Raw genomic sequence first — 23242 nt, forward strand, 5'->3', positions numbered from 1 at the left:
GTTCTCTACGTGCTTTGGTGGTTTATCTATCAATGTGGGCGATCCTTGGGCTCTCTCAATATGGGGACCCGACTAGCAAGACGGCACTAGTCCGTAGAGATGTTGGTTGTGAAGGCTTCGATAAACTAGTACGCACCAGGTGAAAACTCATAATCTCGTCTTCAGCAAGACCATTCATTATGGACGTGTACTTGTTGAAGCTTGAAGGTGTTGGCTGGAAAATTTTGTTTCAATGAAGACAATCCCAAATTCGATCTTTGGTTAGATTTGTCAACGTCAAAATACATATGGTGATCCGTTCGTACACTTCGTCCTAGAGTAACAAACTTTCTATTGGGCCTCCTGTTGTTTTTGTCGGTCATTGGTCATTGGTAATAGGTCGTGGTATAGAAGATGTCCATGTTGGGTTATTTTCCTTTTTTCTTCCTGTAACATTATTTTATTTGGCGGCAATGCTAGATTTGAAGGATGTTGTAAATCTTACTCTCTCATTTTCATAATAAGTGTTATGGTTTTAGTTCAATAATTAAAATTACTACACTTATTATGAACCGTAGGGATTGAATTTTATAGGATTTCGTTTCCTTATAATAATAAGAAGGAAAAAGACAAAAGATAACCTCAGCTGACTAGGAGCGATGCAAATAGCAGCCTGGTCCATTTCGAAAAAAAAATATAGCAGCCTGGTGCCTGCTAGTGGCTGGCTAATCAAGTGGTGGATCGATGAAAAGCATCGTAATCGTAATCGATCTTATCTAAGACGAGTGTATCCATCCGGTTGTCGCTTCATACCGTTAAACCACTGACCGAAGAAGTCGCATAAGCTCTTACTACTACTCCGTATTTCGCATCCGAAATCGCTCGGAAATTTCATCCGAATCAGCAATTTTCCGTACTACAGTACTATAATTCCCGCAGAAATTTTCGGTTTCAAACTGTTGGGGTTCTGGTTACTACATATACTTCTCCGCCGTCTGCGTTCCCTATTCTGCTGACCAAAGCGAAGAGGGAAAGATTGGGAGAGCAGGCGGCGAAGGAGGAGGCAGGTAATGGAGGGAGGGAGCAGCTGGAGCATGGACGGCTATCTCAATGAGCACTTCCACATCCCCGCCAAGAACCCGCCGAGCGAGGCCCGCCTCCGGTGGCGCCGCGCCGTCGGCCGCGTCGTCCTCAACAGCCGCCGCCGCTTCCGCGAGTTCTCCGCCCTCGGCGCCGTCGACGACGCCCAGCGCCGCAAGATCCTGGTACGCTCCTTCAAACCGCCCCACCCCACCATTCCCTGATTCCCTCCACCTCGATCGTTCGGTGTCTTCGGTCGTCCGGTACGACTCTTCGCGCCGTCGCTTTTGCTGAACTTTAAGTTTAGACTGTTCCGATTTCCGAGTTTTTGGTGGTTTGCGCGGCAAGCGCCCGGAATTTCCATCCTGGCTAATTAGGCTCGTGATGTGGACGGATTACCATGCGCGCGTTGGTGGACGCAAGTACACGACGGTGATATGTGTCCAGGTCTCACGGTTGAAATATTCCCCAGTTAGATCGCCATATCAACTCTTGTCGGTGTCTCCCTCTTCGTTTGAACTGTCTCGTCTCGTGGGAAGGGGGATTGCCGGATTGGACTCCGGACGCGTCTCTTGCATTGCACGTCTCGCCTTCCTTCCTTGAATTCTTCTGGTCTAACTGTAACTGTTCAAGGCGTGCACGCCGGCTTAGTTTGCACGACCAGTTCTACAACAAAACATGGTCAATTGCTCAGAGCAGGTGCGCCGCATGATGGGTTCATACCCGGGAAATGATCTGCCTAATCTCAAACCGGTATTGTATAAGTTGCGCTCATGAGGGGTTAACATATACCCCGGAAATGAACTGCCTAACCTCAATCTGTATTGTGTAGTTTGAAATCATACACCCATGTATATATAGTAAAATATAGTTAAGACAATATTACTAGTACATAACCGTATGACAAAATTAAAATTAAACTTCGCTCCCCCCCCCCCCCCCCCCCCCCCCCTCCCCCCTCCTCCCTCACCCTCTCGTAGAAACGCGGTATGTCACAAGAAAATGATTTACCTAATGTGTTTGAATATCCGTGGCCACAAGCGCCAGGACGTGCCGGGATGCAGTTCACGGCACCGTTCTGAACTCTCATGCCACTATTATACATATCCAGGAAATCAAGCTCAATGTGGTTGATGACATGGTAATCACTCGTTCTTTTGTTTCTCGGTTCATTGCTAACAATGCTTTCCTTCTGACCGATGCCACTCAAGGCAGAATCATATCCTTTCTAGTCTTGGACGCTTTCCTCACCAACTTTGACAACAAGCTTTGCCTACACCATCTCAGTGATAGTTACGGTGCATAACGATGGATTGTCACATAGCGTTCCACTACAGTTATCACATATGTTGCGCCATGGTTCGAAGAAGTCTAGCTCTAGCCGCGAAGGCGATAGTCCGCATGTAGATCAGTGTTTTTTTTTTTTGTCAATTCCACTTTAAAACACACTACACGTTGTACATACCTCTTGTAAATGTTTAGCCATCTTGTTAATGATTAAAAATGGCTCCTACCAAGGTGGCCAGAAAACATCTATTGCAATGTGAAGGATCAAAGATGTTGACTAGCGGGCAGGGTGGAGGAGTCAATAAGAAAACATTTTTTAACCAATTCATTTATTTTAGGGAAGTATGAATAAATCTGGTTTGTTAAATGCAACTAAGTGAATAATCCTATATGGTAAAAGTACCGGAACAAACAAGGTAAACAAGTTAGAAGTAAACGAAGCGCAAATAAGAGGAGAGATTGGAATACGCAAAGTAGAGGAGCATAAGCACTTTATCCTAAATTTCAAGACCGTGGGCGACTCTGGTCTCTATTGGATAGGCTGTGGCAAACAAAGCCAACAACACTCACATGATAACTAGCCTTCTTCTTTGTGAGCTCACCTAGTGAAATAGAAACTCCTTCACTATTTGTGGATCTTGAAGCGATCTTGGGCCTCCCAGGGGAAAATCGAAGCACTAGGATGCTCCTGGTAACTCCAGCCATCTATAGTTCCCTACACGCCTATGGGTAAAAATATCCACAAGGAACTTAAAAGGGAATCAAAATGGCTTGGTGGAATCGCAGATGGGGGTCTCTTCTTTATTTTCATCAAGAATATGCATAATTCATGGGAGTACTAGGACAATCTCTTCTACAATAAAATTTGCTCGACTCCGGTGATGGAGGAACAAGGACGGCTGCGCAACTTCAGCTTGCTCTAGTGCTTGTCATCGCTAGGTGGTCCAAGGACCTATTTTTATTTTTATTACTTTTGGGGCTCTTGTGTTGATGATTATTAATAGATCGGTGGAATTTTTTTGCAAAAAAGAATGGTAGGGGAGAGTGCTTATAGCCTTAGTGTTGGATATTTTGATCTAGGCTAAACCCTAGGTCAACAATTACGGCCGCTACAATACACTGCTACAGTAAGTCGGTGCTACAGTAGGCGTGCCACAGTGCCTTGATTGGAGGCACACACAAAATATCTTCCGACAGGTGGGTCCCCCTGTGGTGCTATGCTTATCTATAAATAAGGGAGTTGTACCTATGGGACATATGAGGTACTAAGACTAAGAATAGACACTCAAGAACTCTCTCCCTTTTAGCTGCCCAATCCAGCAGCGCATAGCAGCCACAGGAAGGCCCCATCAGCAGCTCTTAGATGTTCTAGGAGCTGTCCCGAAGAAGAAGGATCAAGGGGCTTCATCTTTGAAGCCCTAGATGACGTTTCCACATGCTAAGATAAGTTTCCACTAATTTCATCTCTTTTATGTGGTTCAAATCTTGAGCTAGTTGATCCAAGGGATTCAACAATGGTATCAGAGCAAGTCTTGCTCAAGATTGAGCCCATTTTTAAGTTTCTTTTCTTGCTTATATGCATCTGTTCTAAGGGTATTTGCTCTGAAGTTTTTATGCTTGTACTTATGCTAAGACCTATGCCCTAGATGCTATGTAAGCAAGCTTAAGTCCATGCTTATGCATGATTATGCTCGCCTTATGCCCATATGCTGCTATCTAAAGGGGCATATGCACATATTTATGTGCTTAAGATGCTGCTAAGCCTAAAGGATATGCCCAAGATTAAGTTATTTATTAAGTTACTTCCCTTGCCCTAAGATATATTTGTGCTGAGTTTTATGCTTATGTTCATGTTTGGTAAATCAAGTTCAAGAACAAAGTTCTTGTTCCTGATATAAGGTATGCCCTGTTTTAGCCCTAATGGAGGAAGGAAAGGATCTAGGGTTTCAATTTATGCAATTATTAGAAGGGGATTAAGGACAATTATGCAAACCCTAATGTTTTCCCCATTTTCTGGAAACCCTAGATGCCAACTTTCTAATGTTTCTCCTCTGAAATAAGGTTATGGTTTCGGAATTATGCAATTAAGAGGATGGGGACGAGTTAATCTCATCCTATTCCTAACCCTAAAGTGGGAAAAAATTCCCAAATCACCGGAACCCTAATTGGGAAATCCCAAATTTAACGAACCCTAATCCTAAAGTTTTTGAGGGCAGTGGATGCGTACCTTAGGGCTCCGGCGCCTGTCGTCGTCGTGCGACGTCGCCGTCGCCACCATCTCATGCTTGTGAGCATGCTCGGGTTCGCACCCGAGTGGCTTCGCCGTCCGCTGCTCCGGCCGGCGTCTCGTTTCCTCTGACGCTTGTCGTCGGGAACACGCCGCTTTCTTTGGGTAGCAAGGGGAGGCTATCGTCGACGCGGAACGCCCGCTCGCACGCCGTCACCTTGCAAAGGGCGCCGCCGAAAGCCGCTCGACGGAGCCATGCGCAAGCTAAAGCCGCACATGATTCCGTCGAGTGGGACTAGACGGCGCCGCCATCTTCTTCCACTGCGGCAGGCGCTCGCGCTAGCTCGTCGCCGCCACGGGAGAGGAGCGAAAGAGGAGGGGAACAATATGAGCTAGGGTTTCGGGGAGGAGAGGCGGCCGGGCGGTGGTTTTGTTCCACGCTCGTGTCGTCCTCAGCCGTTGGATCGGCATCTAATGGCCTTTAGTGATGCGGGTGTTAAATGGGCTGGACCATTTTCGGCCCAGTCCGGAAGTTTTTCCCAAATTAAGTTTTCCCTCTCTTTTATTAAGTAATAGTGGGCTGCATAATAAAGATTGGGCTAAAGTAAATAAGTATTAAAGGGCCAAATTTTGCATGGCACATTATGCTTATTAATGTTAAGGTAATTCCTTAATGTTTTATTATTAATCATGCAATTAGATGCCATGCCCAATTATGAATAATGCCTTCTTTTCCCCTTAAGGCATTTTATTATTATGATTATCATGGCATTATTATTTGATGCTTAAGTGTTTCTGAAATAATTTTATGCCGTGATTAATTGTTTCAAGGCATTTTTATGTCTTGACATTATTATGATGATTATTGCTATCATTATGTCATAAAAAAAAATCGCTGCAAAATTAAGCTCACATTTCTCGAATTAAGCATGGCTTGTGTCTGTCATTCTGGCCAAAGCTGATTGGCGGGCATTTTGACCATGAAATTTTATTGATCTGGTTCACTTCTGGCCAAAGCTGATGTGAACTGGATTAATGAAAGAAGTTTATGTATGTGAGGATTTAATTAAGTGTGGCCATTCTGTCCACAATATTTTTATTGATTCTTACCCATCCCTGGCTAAAGCTGTTTTGGGTCTGATCAATAAAAGAAGTTCATAATATTGATGCTTCTTAAAGCATCTAATTCCTTTTGCAGCACCTAATGCTTTTCTTATTGCCGGAATAATTAACGGCATAGAGTAATGAAATGATAGCAATTTCATGATTCTCCTAAAAAGCACCTAAAGGTGTTGAAAAATTATGATGCCCTTAAAAGGGATTATAATGATGAGTGAAAGGATTCAAAATTAAGTAGTTTTTTTGTTTTGTTTTGAGCTATACTTAAGTTTTGGGCATAAATATACCTAAAGATGACACTTCATGGCTACTAAACCATGGACTGTCATATTCAATTGCCCACCAATAAAGTTTATGTCCCTAAGCTATGCATGTTTTATAAGGTTGTTTCTATCAAATGTCTCTAAATAAATAAAGTGTGGTTTGTGTTTATCATTTTGGCCAAAACTGATTGATGAACACATGACCACAAAATTTTATTGTTCTTGTCCACTTATGGGACTAATTCAATAAAAGAAGTGCATCAAGACATGAATTTAATTAAGTGTGACTGTTATTTGCCATTCTGGCCAAAGCTGATTGACGAATATCTGATCACAAAATTTTGCCGGTCTTGTCCATTTCTGGCCAAAACTGATGTGGGCTAGATCGGTGAAAGAAGTTAAAGAATCTATAAAGTGTGACATGTATTTATTATTCTGGCCAAAGCTGATTAATAGATACTTGCTCACAAAATTTTGTTGTTCTGGTCTACTTCTAGCTAAAGCTGATGTGAATCAGATCAACAAAAGAAGTTTATGATCTGGGAAAGTTTTTCAAGCATAAGGCTTATGGACATGCAAAATAGGCCACAAATATTTAAAGCTCCTCCGGGAGATTAAGCTAAGGACATAAATTAATTGATTGGATATTAAGTTGATGTAAGTTTTTTTTTTATGCTTACAATTAACTTTCATATGCTTCTGCAATCAAGTGCCTCTGATTAATTCCCAGATCAATCAACTTATGAAGTTTTGAACATCTATGATCATTATCATGATCATTAAGCTGTCCCTAATTAAGTCATCTCTAATTAAAATGGAACCAAAGAGAAGTTTTGATTGGAGATTTAATGATTATTTTGGGACAAGATGTGACACATGAATTCATTCTGACCAAAGTTGATTGGATACATGTGTCATATCCTAAGATTCAATGTTCTCATGAGGAATTATGTTATGTATGATCATTTTCAAAGTTTGTGATCATATCCCTATTGCTATTATTTACTAATTCAGCCATATGTTTCTGGCTGATTTTAGTTTCATGAGGCCACAAGTAATGAATATATATAAGTTCAATTAGCTCCCATTAAAGAAATTTTGATTATTAAGGTATTGATGAGAATTCAATGGATTTCTTATCTATTAATGGCTGTTGGGAGCAAAACCCAGTACGGATCTGGGGGAGCGTGCTAGTAAGGATCTAGGGAAGCAATTTCCTAGTTCATTTAAAATAAAGTTTTTCCTGGCATTAATGGAGAAGCAATTTCAAGAGCTTCTCAAAATTATTATGAGATCATGTTGATCATGAAAAATCATGATTTAAGGCTTGCGATATAATGAAATCATGAAGCTTATGAGTTCACTTTATTATGTCATTTACAATAAAGTACACAAGGTGAATTAGGATTAAGTTCCAAGATCTTAGCATCCTTAAGGAAAGTGTGTAAACACTTTCGATAAAATATACAATATCATTATGGTCTCATAAATAAGAAAGTTCTAACGAGAAGTCTTTAAAATAGATTGGAGGCTAATGTTTAAAGCTACTGGAATATTTCCACAAGCATAAAATAAGTTCTTCATCCTCCATTCCGATAACAAGATTTGTTATTGACTTCTCTATTAAAGGTGGAATATTTATTATGGAAGTTCATCGAAATGTTGAGCCACAGCTCGGTTCACATTTCGAGGGGGAGAAATTGAACTTCCCATATGAACTTCGCATTAAGAAAGATGTATTTCATCAGGTATGTTTATATTCCACTATTAATGTGTATTTATATTTCACTCTTAAGTAATTTAAGTTGAGCTTAAGTTGATCATTACTAAGTACCACTTAAGTCAGATTTCTTAAGTTTTCATCTCCAAAGGACATCATTGTCACTAAGAATGTTAATAGCATAAGATTAGCTATTTATTCCTAATGACAATTCTTAAAGTGTTTGTGCCATGTTTCCTAAATAAGATAAAAGCCTATTGACTTGGCTCCCTATAATGATTCCCCTATAAGGAGGATAATAAAAGGTTTATTACTCTGAAATGGAGTATGATGTTGAAAAAACTAAAAGGGAGCAGTCAATTGGTTAATGTTGCATGGCAATTAAGAACTCTATCATGGGCATCATGAGAAGAGCTATTTCTAACTTCCAGGTCGTCAAGGATTACCTTGATGATGTTAAGGACCAATTTTAAAAAGGTCTCTCTAATGTTTAAGCAGCATGTCTCTTTAAAAGACATGTTGATATATATAATGTGACTGGGAGTTTGAAAGAAAGGTGGTATATGGCCACCAAAATTCAAGTTCTTGGAGATGAAAATTTAATAAGGTTCTTCTTTTATGAATAATACAATTAGCGACTGACAGTGGTACAAGGCTCAAAAAGAAAGTAAGTTTAATAAGAATTTTTCCGTTTAATCAATATTGTGTTTGATTATGAGTAATAGGGATATTACATGAGACCCGAGGTTTTTCCTCAGGGCCGATAAGTTCATCTTAGTGATGTTCTTTATGTTACTCAAACTCACTAAGATGGGTCCATATAGGGGAATATTAAGTTCATTCTAAAGTTTTATGTTTACTCCCTTAAGGGCAATAAGTTATTAAGTCTTTCCTCATGTTGCCACCAATAATTTAGTTATTATGTGCCCTTAATTTTTTTTTTTGTGTGTCCGGGTTATTTGGCAGACATAAGTCCAGGATTGGACCCCTGGAAAATTATTAAGAAAAACTTTGCCTTATTAGCACAAGCACTAAAGCAATTGTATGTTATATATGACAATAAGGGATTACATGCTCAAATTTAAGAAACATGATGACCACCAAGTTGTGGGTCTCTAAGGTATTTTGCAAGGAGTGAAAAGTCCACATAAGTTTCATCCACTAAAGTTTCACCCTTGCGGGGGAGCCATATTGTGGAATGGTTTCACCCAAATTTACTCGAAGCATCGTTAAAGATGCAAACTTAGTTGTGGCATGTTTTAATCCCTATGTCTTTAAGATATGGATTTGTGTCCCTAATCCATACCAATTTAAAAAAAAATTAATAATATCCCGGGACACATTATGTAAGAGTGCGGATTATTCGAGTAGCATGTCAAGAGGTAACTGCCATACCTAAGACATTGTGAAAGATTGATTCCAGAGTCAAATATATTCTAGGCCTTGATGAATTAAGTTTTGGTGTTCAACAAATAAGTACTAAATGTAAGGCGTAAATGTTGAACACTACATAAGTTTAACTAATGGGTGCTTGGTATATAAGCATTGTACTAAAGATATTAAGTACTAAGCACCATATTTAAGAGGCTTGCCTTCTAAAGTTGCCGGCATTAAGATTATATGGCAGCCTATTGTTAAAGGGACAAATTATGGCTCTGGAAACAAGACATATTTGTGTTCTCTGATTAAGCGCGCGCATATGCATAAGTATATCTATACATAAGAGAACAAACTGCACTCTTGGGACCATTGCAACACCATCTCCCCATTTACCTAAGGAGAGTTCATTCCTTCGATGAAGTGATGTGCTGTAGTCAATCAGTTCAACGGTACTTAATTGACCGTTGTAATTTATTGTCTCTGTATAAGCTTCAACAAAGGGATGGGCTCATAAGTTTTTCGCTTAAGTATAAAGTTTATTGAGCTCATAAGTTAAAGAAGTTCCATTTTGAGATAAGATGGTATTTTGTAGCAACTGGGTTCTGCGGTACTGTATAACTGACCGCAGCAATGCTTTTGTCTTGTATGCCATTTTGTCGATGAATGGACTTATAAGTTTAGCCTTACGATCAAGGGGGGGAATGTTGGATATTTTGATCTAGGCTAAACCCTAGGTCAACAATTACGGCCGCTACAATACACTGCTACAGTAAGTCGGTGCTACAGTAGGCGTGCCACAGTGCCTTGATTGGAGGCACACACAAAATATCTTCCGACAGGTGGGTCCCCCTGTGGTGCTATGCTTATCTATAAATAAGGGAGTTGTACCTATGGGACATATGAGGTACTAAGACTAAGAATAGACACTCAAGAACTCTCTCCCTTTTAGCTGCCCAATCCAGCAGCGCATAGCAGCCACAGGAAGGCCCCATCAGCAGCTCTTAGATGTTCTAGGAGCTGTCCCGAAGAAGAAGGATCAAGGGGCTTCATCTTTGAAGCCCTAGATGACGTTTCCACATGCTAAGATAAGTTTCCACTAATTTCATCTCTTTTATGTGGTTCAAATCTTGAGCTAGTTGATCCAAGGGATTCAACACTTAGTCCAAATGGCAAACAAGGCATCTTTTGTAGGTTCCCCAAGAGACCTTGCCCGTTACGGTTCCTAGCTACCTTCCGCATATCCTCCGGTTAATCACCTAAAAATGTTGCCGGCAAAAAGTCTGGACCGCATCAGGTAGGGTTCTAGGCGAGTTCAATAAGCTATTGACCTGGTCCGAATCAGCACCCAGAGTTTCGGACCAACTTCATGACCAAGGAAGAAAGTAAAGCATGCATGCTTTTCATTCTACTTTTGGTGCATCTCTTAGGCCTTTTATTCCCACATGAGTCCAATGTTTCAGCCCCCTTTTATAGTACGGCTTTCCCCATGACTTAAATCGTACAAAATATGATACATAAATTTAATTATGCTGTCTTCTTTTCCCTTTCACTTGGCGGTCTCCGGTACTTCATAACAATGAGACTAGTACTTGTCCATATCATTTCATTATAACACTTACTCCTGTAATCACTAGCCGTCAACACCAAAACCCTACTTAGGGGTGAAAATGTCTTCTCACAGCACCCATGTGGGACATACCCGATCGTGGTAACTTAGGGACTGCCATATTTATTATGAAGACCGCTTTGTTGCTGAAATCAATTGCAAAAAAAAGTACTGCTTATTTTTGACCGAAGTGAACATGTATTTGTCTTAATTAGAGTTGTCTATTTTACTTTCCAGGGAAAAGTGCAGGTTGTAATTAATGTGCACAGGGCGGCGCTGCAATTTATCAATGGTGTGGTCTCGTCGACTGATTGTGAAGTAGATGCACGGTTTTCTTATCTTTTCCATAACTTTCCTGTTCAATTTCACCATTATCATTTAACTTCACAGGCGTAAAACAGTACCACTTAACACATGAGCTTATCGAGGAAGGATTTCGTATCAGCCCGGATGAACTGGCAGAAATTACTGGCATGCACGAAGATTCTACGATCTTGAAGAAGCATGGTGGACCCATTGGAATATCTAGGAAAATTAAAGCCTCTTTGGAAGATGGTGTCAAGGAAACTGAAATAATGACGAGGCAGAAGTTGTATGGTACTAACAAGCATGCCGAGAAACCCCCTAGAAGCTTCTGGATGTTTGTGTGGGATGCATTACATGACCTGACTTTGATTATTCTAGTAGTGTGTGCTCTAGTTTCTCTACTGGTTGGCCTAGCCACCGAGGGGTGGCCAAAGGGTATATATGATGGCCTTGGCATAATACTGAGCATTTTATTGGTGGTACTAGTTACTGCATCCAGTGATTACAAGCAGTCAAGGAAGTTCATGGAGCTAGACCGTGAGAAGCAGAAGATATATGTCGCTGTCACTAGAGATAAGAAAACCAAGAAAGTTTTGATTCATGACTTGGTAGTCGGTGATATCTTACATCTTTCGATAGGTGATGTGATTCCTGCAGATGGCTTGTTTATATCTGGTTACAGCCTACTGATAGATGAATCTAGCTTGTCAGGTGAGAGCGAGCCAATTCAAGTCTCTGAAGAAAAACCTTTTCTACATGCCGGGAGTAAAGTGGTAGATGGGACAGCTAAAATGCTCGTCACTGCCGTCGGTTCGCGTACCGAGTGGGGGAAAATCTTGGGTACTGTTAATGAAGATGGAGTTCATGAAACTCCTTTGCAAGTTAAGCTAAATGGTGTAGCTACAATCATAGGGCAGATTGGGCTTGTCTTTGCTATTCTCACATTTTTAGTACTTTTAGCAAGGTTCTTGGTCGACAAGGCAATGCATGTTGGTTTGATGAATTGGTCGGCGAATGATGCATTGATAATAGTCGACTACTTTGCTATTTCAGTGACCATTATTGTCGTCGCAGTCCCCGAGGGTCTGCCATTGGCTGTGACTCTTAGTCTAGCATTTGCCATGAAGAAGTTGATGAATGACAAAGCACTAGTCAGGCATCTTGCAGCATGTGAAACCATGGGCTCAGCCAGTTGTATTTGCACTGATAAGACAGGAACTTTAACAACAAACCACATGATCGTTGATAAGATTTGGATCAGTGATGTATCCAAGTCGGTTAATGCTGATGCAAACATCACTGAGCTAAAATATGTAATTTCAGAAAGAGTTATGGTAATCCTTGCACAAGGCATATTTGTGAACACCGGATCCGAGGTGGTTAAGGGAGACGATGGCAAAAGAACCATCCTGGGTACACCAACTGAAGCAGCACTGTTGGAGTTTGGCTTGACCTTGGAAGGAGATGGATATGCTGAACACAATAAGCTCAGCAGAGTAAGAGTAGAGCCTTTTAATTCAGTCAAGAAAAAGATGTCTGTGATAATACGGTTACCAGACGGAGGTCTCCGGTCATACTGCAAAGGTGCATCAGAAATTATTCTGGGGCACTGTGATACTTACCTCAGCAGTGAAGGAAATATAATTCCACTGTCAGAGAAGCAGAAGGAAAATGTGTTAGATATAATTAATTCGTTTGCTTCTGAGGCACTGAGAACACTTTGCATTGCATTTAAGGATCTGAATGAAATTTCTGACGAGGAACCTATACCAGACAATGGTTACACACTGATAGCACTTTTCGGTATAAAGGACCCAGTTCGTCCTGGTGTCAGGGATGCAGTAATGACTTGCATGGCTGCTGGTATTACCGTAAGAATGGTAACAGGAGACAACATCAACACTGCTAAAGCTATTGCCAAGGAATGTGGAATATTGACTGAGGATGGGATAGCAATAGAAGGACGAGAGCTTCATGATAAGAGCTCGGATGAACTGAGGGAGCTCCTGCCTAGAATTCAGGTTTATGTTTATTTAACTTGTTTTCTTTTCAATAATTGCAGTACAGGCTCAAAGTCCAAATGTTAACTAAATGTACTGCCCACGTTCAGGTAATAGCCCGTTCCTTACCTATGGACAAATATAAATTGGTAACAAGCCTGAAAAGCATGTATCAAGAGGTAGTTGCAGTTACTGGTGATGGAACCAATGATGCACCAGCACTGTGTGAGTCGGACATTGGACTTGCAATGGGTATTGCTGGAACAGAGGTACTTCTTGATGTTTCTGTGTAATGTATAGTGTTTCCTTTTTTATGACCATCATGTGTTCCGTAAACTTGTTCTCCGAAAACAAAAAAAAGGTCCAATCTTCAGTCTTAATGTCTCCTGCAGTAAGAAATGCTCTGAAACTCTGTCCCAGTTTTCTTTAAGAAGAAAGTCCAATTTTGGAAGATAAGGAAATGGATATGTTCTCTATGTACTTCCATGTTGAATTAACATTTGCTAATATATGTTATTCATCTTTGGTATGTATACATTACATAAAGGATATCAATATTTCACCAAGGAGAAAGGGAACCTTGCAATCATCATCCAGTACTACACAATTATACGAACTTTCCTATTAGGGATGACTTCCTAACATGTTGGACATCTATGAATATTTTTGGATTATTTTGGGATGTGCAAGCATGAAATTAAAAATTGTGTGCCATTAAGCCCATAAGTGAAAAAAAATCCACTCTCGTTTCTTTTCTTTTCTATGCCATTTTAATTATGCGCATGAAACTGATGCAGGTCGCAAAGGAGAGCGCAGATGTTATAATAATGGATGACAATTTCAAAACCATTGTAAATGTTGCTAGATGGGGTCGTGCTGTATACTTGAACATTCAGAAGTTTGTACAGTTCCAACTTACAGTTAATATAGTTGCTCTGATAGTGAACTTTGTCTCAGCATGTGTCACAGGTATTTACACAATTGTTGCCAATCTATTATGTTTCTCTAATATAACTTAATTAAAGTTCTGTGCAAGTTTTTTAGAACAATTTTACTAAGTGTTTTATTAGGAACCAAACTGATGAGCACCAATATGATTTATCTCTTTTTTCTGTAGCTTTAAAATTTGAAAATTTCATTTATAATATCCATTTTGAAATAACTTGCAGGGACTGCACCACTTACTGCTGTCCAGTTGCTATGGGTAAACATGATTATGGATACACTTGGAGCCTTGGCCTTAGCCACGGAACCGCCAAATGACGAGATGATGAAGAGGCCGCCAGTAAGGCGAGGAGATAGTTTTATCACTAAGGTTATGTGGAGGAATATTCTTGGCCAGGCTTTATATCAGCTCATTGTATTGGGTACTCTCATGTTTACTGGAAAGAGACTACTTAAAATTGAAGGTCCAGCAGCTGATAAAACCATCAATACTCTCATATTCAACTCTTTCGTCTTTTGCCAGGTATAAACAACACTGCAGGTTACTTTTACATGCAGAGATATTACGTTGCTTCTGCCTATTTATTTTGTTCAAAGTGAGCCCACATGCTTATAACAAGCCATAATTTGCAATACATGTTCACTGGTTACTAAGTTGCAACTTATTTATTGTTTTCATTGTGGGCGAGACTACATTCATGAAGCAGTATTCTCCTGTCTTTTGACAAATAACATTAACTCGCTAGAAGTGTGATGTGTGAAGTTATAGGAATCGGTGCTTTAACAAGTAATTATTATTTAATATGCTGCCATGCTTCCAGGTTTTCAATGAAATAAATAGTAGGGAAATGGACAAGGTCAATGTTTTCCGAGGGATATTCAGAAATTGGATCTTTGTCAGTATATTGACAGCTACAGTAATATTCCAAGTGGTCATAGTGGAACTTCTTTGCACTTTTGCGAACACCGTGCCATTGAGTTGGGACCTATGGTTGCTCAGTGTCATTCTTGGTTCACTTAGTATGATCATTTCCGTGATCCTCAAGTGGATTCCCGTTGAATCTGGGAAGACAAATACCAAACCCCATGGGTACGAGTTAATTCCTGAAGGCCCAGAAGCTCTGTAACTTCACTCGCAAATTTCTGCTGTTTCCACGGTGGCAAGCCCCAATTCTCACAACAGACACGGATTTCTTGTCAGCATTACTCCTTTGTCAGTGTAGTTTTGCTTTGGAATATAGTCCCAGCAATCAGCCTTGGAGTTGACACTGAAGACTGAAATGCTAAGGGACATGTAAATCAAATGACATGTTATGGGATTGGGGAAGCATTACATCTGTTCAAGTACATATTACGGGAGTGTGCATATTATTGTTTCAGGGCATAGCCCCCGTTGGACACATGTATAGGTTCACCGCAAAAAATATGGCATGTGTATAGGTGTCGTGGCTTCACATAGGTTTATGCTATCGCAAAGTTTTAATTTTGATAGGAATTTTGAAGGTACGGATACATGCAGGTTTGGAACTATTGTTTCCATGTGAACAATCGTCAGTAACATTAGCTTAGGAACTCATTGAAGCAATATTGTATATTCATGGTGATTTGCAGGTTCTCTGCATATTTTATTTTTCATGTGAAAAGTACTGTAAGTTGTAACTATTATGTTTTCCTACTGTTGTCTGGAATAAAGAATGAAAGATCAAACTTGTACCAAACCGTTTGCTTTTTTTAGACAAACAACAACTTGTATTACCAGGCGGCCAAAAGCCACACCATCTAACTTGAAATATAAGGATAGTAAACCTAGACAAATAAGGAGATAGCATCAAAGAAGGAAAAATTCCAGGAGGTGATCGTTAGGCATGAATGGCGAGAAGCTAAGGGAGAAACGTATCACCTAGCTAGAACGGCAACTACTTTAGATTTTGGTAGATGTGTGTAGTTTATTAATCCCCTAAACAATATGGGAATTCGTGTAAACTCACTGTAGTTGAGTAATAAAGCTTGTTGTTCCACTCGAAAAAAGCCTAGATAGTCTCAGGAAAGAAGAGAAGAAGCTACAAGAACATCTACGTCATGTACGCAATTTAAGCATACATATTTGACCATTTTTACATGATTACATTATTATATCAAGAGCATCCAGTACATGAAGGTGCCCTTAGTTTCAAGAAACAAGGGCTACTATTCAGTCTTCATAAAAGACATACAAATTACCAAGTGCTTATAGAATTAGATTAGAAGTAGTACTCCGTACTAAACACTTTCGAAATCAGAAAGTTGTACCAGACCAGAACAAATAAACGAATTAGAGGTGATCTTTTGTACTAGATACTTCTTTTTAACATGGGGATTTTTTTGTACTATCTAGATCTAGGTTTATCAATGTCATTGGAATTTAAGTTTTTTTTAGGGAAATTGGAATTTACATGGGTGAAGTTTGGGAGGGCTGCAGCCTTTGCAAATTCCAACAAAACTAAACTGGCCTGTAGAAGAATCTAACCGAAGACGGATTGCTTCATGGGCCGTATTTAGCAAGCGCAGGCAATCTGGCCATGTCCAGGCGGCCCGTCCTCGTCCCCTTGCTTTCCCTGCCACGCCCCTGTCCCCCTGTCTGTCTTTCCCTCCCAGCGCCAGCCGCCTTTCTCTGCCTCGCCCGCGCCGCCGCCGTCCCGCAATCACAGCCCGTGCCGCCGTCGCCAAGGTGAGCTACTCCTCCCCTTAGGCCTCGTCCATCTCGCCGCAAGTACATCTCCTCCTATTTTCCTACCGCCGATTTACTTTGTCCAGCCGTCGAGTCCTTCCGAGTCACCCGGATTGACGCGCCGCCGCCGCCGCCGCCGCCACCCTCTAATCGCGCGGGGGGTCAGCGAGCGGAACTGCGGAACGCCGTCTCTGCTCGTTAGGCCTATCCAAACCTAGCTCAGCTGCGCTTCCTCCGCTCTCCCTCTCCGGCCTGCCCCTTGCGCCCTACGCCGCTAACTCGCCCGGCTCGGCCGGTCGGCCCTCCCCTCATCCCCTGGATCCTCTTCCTCTCCAGTCTCCCTTGGCCCTGGAGGTAGTCGGCCGGATCTCGCCGGTCGCCGGATACGCGCTCGGCCGGCCACTGCTCGCCGCGGCCGCCGTCCAGCCCCCACCGTCCTGTCCGGCTGTCCGTCCAGCCTCCAGCGCCCATCGGCAGGCCAGCCCAACAACAGGTATCAGCCTGAGCCTCCACTGCCGACATGGTTTGGGGAATTGGGGAAGAACATGTGACTCTGTTTATAGTTTTTTTTTTAGACCTGGAACACCTCTATTCCATTACTGAACTGGACCATATATATCGCTGTCCACACAAGCACGTACAGAGTCTGGGACATCATCCTACCAAACTTGCTGGTGAACATGACCGCTAGCTCCTCATGCCGCCAGGGTGCAGCTTTATTACAAACACGAGGTTCAAAGGAAAAGCGAATGCTAGCAAAGTTTAGGCGAATAAACGCTCTGGTCAGGGTAGATAACACCTTCTGGAGCCAAGTCTAATTCCGTAGATTGAATTGCACGGGTCAGGTTCTCTCTGTCCATAGTTTGTTAAATCAATTTGCTAAATCTCTGCCCATAGTTATAGTTTGGCACTTGTAGAAAACTAGAAATGAAGAGGAATACATCCACTTCAGCCGAACAACCAAATGCTCATTTTCTTCCACATGATTCGGGGGAAAGGATTCCTATTTCAAGTTATGATAATGTTCAAGATGATGTTCGGAGAGGATATATCCTAATAAAAGTTGATTGCCAATCATATGAACATGCTTTCCCAATCATAAATAAGAAGGGTAAAAATCAACACTTTACCTTTGTTTGATTTCATCACTATAATTGGTTAGAATATGACGTAATTTTCTATTTATGCTCTAACCTATCATGTAAGACTCTTTTCATGTTTCGAACTTTTTGTATTGCAATCATGCACATTTGATATATGTATTGAACTTCAATGTTGACAATAAATTTGTCTTATATATTGTTCATTTGGCAAACTTTTTCACATTGGGCGGCGCAAATTTTTTTTAAGGTGTGCCCCCCCCTCCAATTCTTTCCTTGTCCGCCACTGGTTAAATCGTGCATACATCGACAAGTGTGATTGTTATAGTATGCTAGTTATGTTCCTGAATTTTTCTACTCCCTCTATCTCAGTTTACTAGGCATGCACATGTACCTAGGTCGTCAATTTAATCTATATAATATAAATTATGTAACACAAATTACACCATTAGAAAGTATAAAACCTAAAGTTTCTAATGATATATTTTTTGTAATATATATCTTATGTTAAGTTGGTCAAATTTACGACCTAGGGATACGCGTAGGACTAGTAAACTGAAACGGAGGGAGTATTGCAAATTGTATATAACCACAACCAAACAATGGGTGATGAATTAACCGCCTATTTTCGTTGTCGATGGGTAGTGGTACTAGTGGCACAACTGCATTGTTTTTTTTTATCCGGAACTGTGGTGGAATCTGTGAGTTGAGAAGAAATTTTGAACCTCTGATCGTTGGTGCGATCTGTACGCAAGTCTAATTAAGTAGCTATGGTAAGCCATCTCAGCTTTGCTGTTTCACCTTTGCAGGTCTTGCGCTTGTTGTCATCTGATGGACGACAAGAGTAATGTGAAGAAGGAAATAGATGGATCCCTTGCACCCCGTCCTCGCAAGGTTAGTGTTAACGTTAGTTGTCTCTCATATTGGTTTATTTCAGTTTGATGGTTACTGTATTTTGTTTCCTGCATGTTAAGGGAGGACTTAAATTCGCACCCAGGAAGCCTCCAAAGAAACCTGCAAAGGTCATTCCGAAAACGTATGTTATTTGGTCCATGATTTCTTTCAGAACAGCCAGCTATCTTTTATTGAAGATAGGTAGGTATAGTACCATGTCATGGACCTAACAGTTACTGCAATTCTCCAGGGAGCCTGTTGAGGAGAGCAAGGATGAAATCATTGATAAGGAATTGCTGATGAAACTCAAGACATCACAAGTGCGTATATTATTCTATTGGTCATTGCGTATGCAAAGCTTTCGTTCGATGGTTGGTTGGTGTGTGCTATATATCTTGTTCCATTTTGCAGAGCACTGATCCCTTTGGAAGAAGACCAAAAATTGAGAAAAAGGGTAATTCATCTGGTTTGTGCTACACTTTTTGAAATTCATAGCTGTTAAGTGATTGTGAATCCTATTATTTGAGCATATGCTCAAGGCTTAGTTTCCCCGTTTGTCTCATGAGTCTATTCTTGTTAAAAAAGCTCATCCGAAGTTCTCAAACTTAAATATATGTATAAGTAGTCATCTTGGAGGCTGTCAACTGGCCATTTAAGTATGGACTTCTTTAAACAATCTCTGATTACTAGGTTATGTATCTCCCCTTTCTTATCTTATATACAAATCATTGTTCTACTAATACACCAATGGTTCAGAGCTGGCCAAGTACAAGTGTGTGATTTTGTTGGCCTCTCATGAAAATCTATTGCAACTAGCAGTTACATGTAAATATGGTTTGTTTCGGACCCTACTCTGATCAGTACAATGAAATGGTTAAGATGCTCATCTTCAGAAATGCAGACATTGCACCAAAAATAGTGTTGTTCTCTTGCATACTCTAAAATTTCCACATGCAGTAAAAGATACCTTAAGACTGACTTAGGGTAGATATTCATAAATCTGTCATGACTTAGCCCAACTAGTTTGGCTTTGCTGGTGAATGTACCAACTATTTCTAATATAACTGGCATATTTTTGTAAAACGGATGTATTGCTATTGATATATGAATGTGTTGCCTTTGCAGAAAACCATACAGAGGTCGCATTTGGACAAGGGAATTCTTCCTATGCAAGATCGTTTCCTACTCGACATTATGCAACAGGTATCGTTCAAGATATTTATCTCGGTTGTTCTTTATTTAGCTAAATATTCAACTGAGTTATTTTATATGTGTTTGTGAAAATTGTGTAAAGAGAACACATTGTACTCTTTTGCAGTTTGTTGCCTGTCAATACAGTCTTGTGTCTCTTTACAATGAAACATAGAAAACAGAACGTTTATTTTAGCTGTGTGCATTGCTGTATTTGGATCAAGAACTTTACACACATTTCTGTATTTGGAGCTTAATTCCCCTTTTTTTCATGTGTACTCCTTCTGGGTTAGTACAGCACCAAAAGAACCAAAAGAATATGTCGATCCATGGGTGAGTGAAGATACCATGTGCACCATGTGATTTTTTTTTTTTGCCTTGCTCACATTATATATTTTGATTAATTTCCATCTTTATACAGGACTATACACATAGCGATTATCCTGTTACTCTCCCACTTAGGAGGCCCTACTCTGGGGATCCTGGTATACTGTTGGTCCTTCTGGTTTATGTTGCAATTTTGTTCCTTCAACCATCCCTTAATTCTGTCCTGCATTCCTAGTGCAGAAATTCTTGATGAAGAGGAATTTGGAGAGTCTTCTGCCAGCAGAGGTCAGGATGATGAATTAACTGCAGCAGACGAACTTGGATTAATGGTAATATATTATTGAATTGCTACAACACTCTCATTACTGGTCCTATGCATTTTGAGCAAAACCTTGCTAGCAAAATTTAAATTTGGAAAGTATCAGTATGCAATCTGTCATTTAACTGCTTGAACCTTTTAGGAGTCTTGGAGGCTATGTCTGCTCTCTTATATTTACTGTTGTGTTGACAGGAACGGTCCGACACACCACAGTTACTCTTCTTCCAGTTACCTTCGTCTCTTCCTTTACCAAAGCAGGCACAAGTTCAAGAGCCAGATATGGGCTCTGAGGAGAATGCTGAACCTGCAAACAGAAGCTCTAAAGTGACACGTGAGCAAAGAAGGCCATCATCATTACCTGGCTCTAAGATCAAAGATTTACCAGCAGGTCACATGGGGAAGATACTCGTATATAAAAGCGGTAAAGTTAAGATGAAGATCGGAGATGCTCTATTTGATGTGAGTATGAAACTGTGTCATTATGTGTTTTCGTATATATTTCCCGTGTGTGTACTAAAAAAATAACAAACTTTGCAGGTATCTCCTGGCTCAAACTGTTTGTTCGTCCAAGAGGTTGCAGCGATTAACACAAGAGAGAAACACTGCTGCACCTTGGGGGAGATCAGTAAGCGTGTGGTTATAACCCCGGATGTTGACTATCTGCTGGATCCTACTGATAAGATGGAAGAATAAGCCCATCTTTGCATGAGATGTTCTTCATGAGAACAACTTATGACCCTTCCAGGGCTTCATTCTAGGAGGGAGGCATCAATCTTTTTTCCTCTCCATATGCTATTCTTCGGTTTTCGATGAAATGCTTGATCCACAAAAGAAGAACAATAGTTGAGTTGATCAGTCAGTGACAAATAGATCACTGCTGAAGCGAGGGGAACGAAATAAGGTTGTGGGTTTCCTATGAAAGATAAGCTTGTGGAGCAATTTTATGCAATGTTCAGGTCTTTCGATCAAGTTTTCTGAACTGAAGGTACTTATATATGCAAACAATGTTTTCTTTTCTTACCATAGATGATAGTAAAAAATTGCAATGGGTGTGTCAGAGGAAAAGTCATAATGCTACTGTACTTTTTTTTTTACCATTGCGTTTTCTGGAAGAAGCTACTCGTGCCATGCTTCAATCTTCATAAACGATCAAATGATCTACCAAGAAGTACAACAGGATGAGAAGTAGTATAGTACCCAAACCAATAAATGGAAAACAAGTGCAGTACTTTATAAATTAGAATTAGGTGTGTATGCGTCAGAAATTAGGAGCACTAGTCCTAAACTAAATGACCAAGTACTCGTAGAAATTAGCAACACTAGTGCTGAACTAATAAATGAGCCTGAGAAATGAGGAGCACGGGTATAAACAATTTGACCACGGCGCCATCACATCACAAGTGTGGACTCAGTCTACATTCTGCAGGTATTATTTTGAGACCTCTTTCTTCTATAGTCACTGAAAGTGAAAGGCCCCGGCAAAAGAGGAGGAAAGCTACAAGCAACTGAAAATTGGATGAGGGTTTGGATCAGAACCACCACTAGCCAACCGCAACGACCCACAAGTTGACCACCGTTGGGTAAGCTGCCCTTTTCCGGGCGGTTCTTTGCCGATGGAGTTGATCGCTGGTAGGTCACTCGCTCGTGCTGTTCGGACACCTACTCGGGCGGCCAATTCATTCGCAACAATCTGCGAATTTCGGTCGTGGGATATGAGGCGAGTGGAGCTCGCAAAGGGAAATGGGTCCGTTGGAGGTCTCAGAAAATGTTTGGACTGACCAGACGGTAATTTGACCACAACCAACGATCTCAGATTTTCTAAGGAACATGCATAAGTCGATTGCAATTTTCTTAAGTCTCTGATTTCGCAATTCGGCATAAGTCAGATTTTCCCCTTTCAATAGTATTCATTTACTAATTCAATCCCCCGCTTCAATTCTCATTCCAGGACGTTTTAAAAGTTAAACTGTTCATTCCCTTCAGTCCGGTTTTTTCTTGGCTTTCCCTCAGTCGCCATTAACACTGGGTACCGATAATTTGAGCTGGCCTTTTCGCGCACATGGACTGAAAATAGGTTGTTATTGTTACATTAGTCCTTTTTCAGCCTTATATGTGAACAGAAAACTAGGCTTTCTATTTCTTGCATGTTCTATCCTTCTCGAAACAGGTTTTCGCCCTACTTTATAAATAAAGCAACCACACCATGCAAGAGTTGAAATAAAGAGAAATGTTGGGGCAACAACATAAACATGCCCAACTGAAAAGAAAGATACAAAGGAAGCTAATGGTAGATCGACTAAACGATGACAGTCCGCAATTGTCGACGCCCTCCGAAGTTGTCCCACCACGCTACAAGCACCACAAATCACGAAGTACCAAGGCAGCACCTTCAAGAAGGGATGCGACGTCAACACGACGCTGCTGCCCGGACCATCGAACTGGACCTAGGGTTTCCCCCGGCACTCGGGGTTAGGTGGTACATGGGGTCCACGATGTCCTCCAAGAAGGAATGGCGACACCCGCAGGCGCCGCCGCATCGGTGTCGGACGAGCCGGCAAGGATTTCTCCCGAACCTCACTACCACCAACCCCGGAGATTCGTGGCCTAGGAGCCCTACGAGGTCCATACGCAAAGGTGGTAAGGTACGCCAGCCGCTGGATGCAGGACAAGACAGACGCAGAACGGCCCGCAGAGCTCGGGCCCAACAAGGCCCGTAAAGCAATGGCCAGTTCTAGGCCCGCCTGGCCCGGATCCAGCCCACAAGCTTGCCGTAGCCGCCGCCTCCGCCTTCC

General features: G+C 41.1%; 2 protein-coding genes across 3 annotated transcripts; both read left to right on the forward strand.

The window, feature by feature from the left end:
- The first annotated feature begins 788 nt into the window (after positions 1–788).
- On the forward strand, positions 789–15630 carry LOC127327362 (probable calcium-transporting ATPase 6, plasma membrane-type). Its single transcript, XM_051354138.2, has 7 exons — positions 789–1244; positions 10899–10953; positions 11052–12988; positions 13078–13236; positions 13765–13936; positions 14137–14435; positions 14734–15630. Exons 1-7 carry the CDS (start codon positions 1050–1052, stop codon positions 15037–15039), a joined length of 3123 nt encoding a protein of 1040 aa, XP_051210098.1. The 5' UTR covers positions 789–1049; the 3' UTR covers positions 15040–15630.
- An 824-nt stretch (positions 15631–16454) lies between these two features.
- LOC127327361 (uncharacterized) lies at positions 16455–21473 on the forward strand. Of its 2 annotated transcripts, none has more exons than XM_051354136.1 (11): positions 16455–16619; positions 18529–18613; positions 18694–18755; positions 18864–18933; positions 19025–19067; positions 19739–19816; positions 20103–20137; positions 20226–20289; positions 20372–20460; positions 20643–20909; positions 20988–21473. In XM_051354136.1, the coding sequence occupies exons 1-11, from the start codon at positions 16471–16473 to the stop codon at positions 21141–21143; spliced, it is 1098 nt and encodes a 365-aa protein (XP_051210096.1). In that variant the 5' UTR covers positions 16455–16470; the 3' UTR covers positions 21144–21473. The 2 variants fall into 2 exon arrangements, with proteins under 2 accessions (XP_051210096.1, XP_051210097.1); XM_051354137.2 differs by lacking the exon at positions 16455–16619 and adding an exon at positions 16734–17112.
- The last annotated feature ends 1769 nt before the right edge of the window (positions 21474–23242 follow it).

This window comes from Lolium perenne, chromosome 1 (assembly GCF_019359855.2).
Source record: "Lolium perenne isolate Kyuss_39 chromosome 1, Kyuss_2.0, whole genome shotgun sequence".
Taxonomy (NCBI): domain Eukaryota; kingdom Viridiplantae; phylum Streptophyta; class Magnoliopsida; order Poales; family Poaceae; genus Lolium; species Lolium perenne.

Bases quoted from the DNA above. Each gene is read 5' to 3' on its own strand.
- LOC127327362 (XM_051354138.2), top strand. From the start codon at position 1,050: ATGGAGGGAGGGAGCAGCTGGAGCATGGACGGCTATCTCAATGAGCAC. The intron at 13,237-13,764 runs GTACTTCTTGAT...AAACTGATGCAG, and splicing joins TGGGTATTGCTGGAACAGAG to GTCGCAAAGGAGAGCGCAGA. The intron at 13,937-14,136 runs GTATTTACACAA...AATAACTTGCAG, and splicing joins TGTCTCAGCATGTGTCACAG to GGACTGCACCACTTACTGCT.
- LOC127327361 (XM_051354136.1), top strand. From the start codon at position 16,471: ATGTCCAGGCGGCCCGTCCTCGTCCCCTTGCTTTCCCTGCCACGCCCC. The intron at 20,138-20,225 runs GTGAGTGAAGAT...ATCTTTATACAG, and splicing joins AAGAATATGTCGATCCATGG to GACTATACACATAGCGATTA. The intron at 20,461-20,642 runs GTAATATATTAT...TTGTGTTGACAG, and splicing joins CAGACGAACTTGGATTAATG to GAACGGTCCGACACACCACA.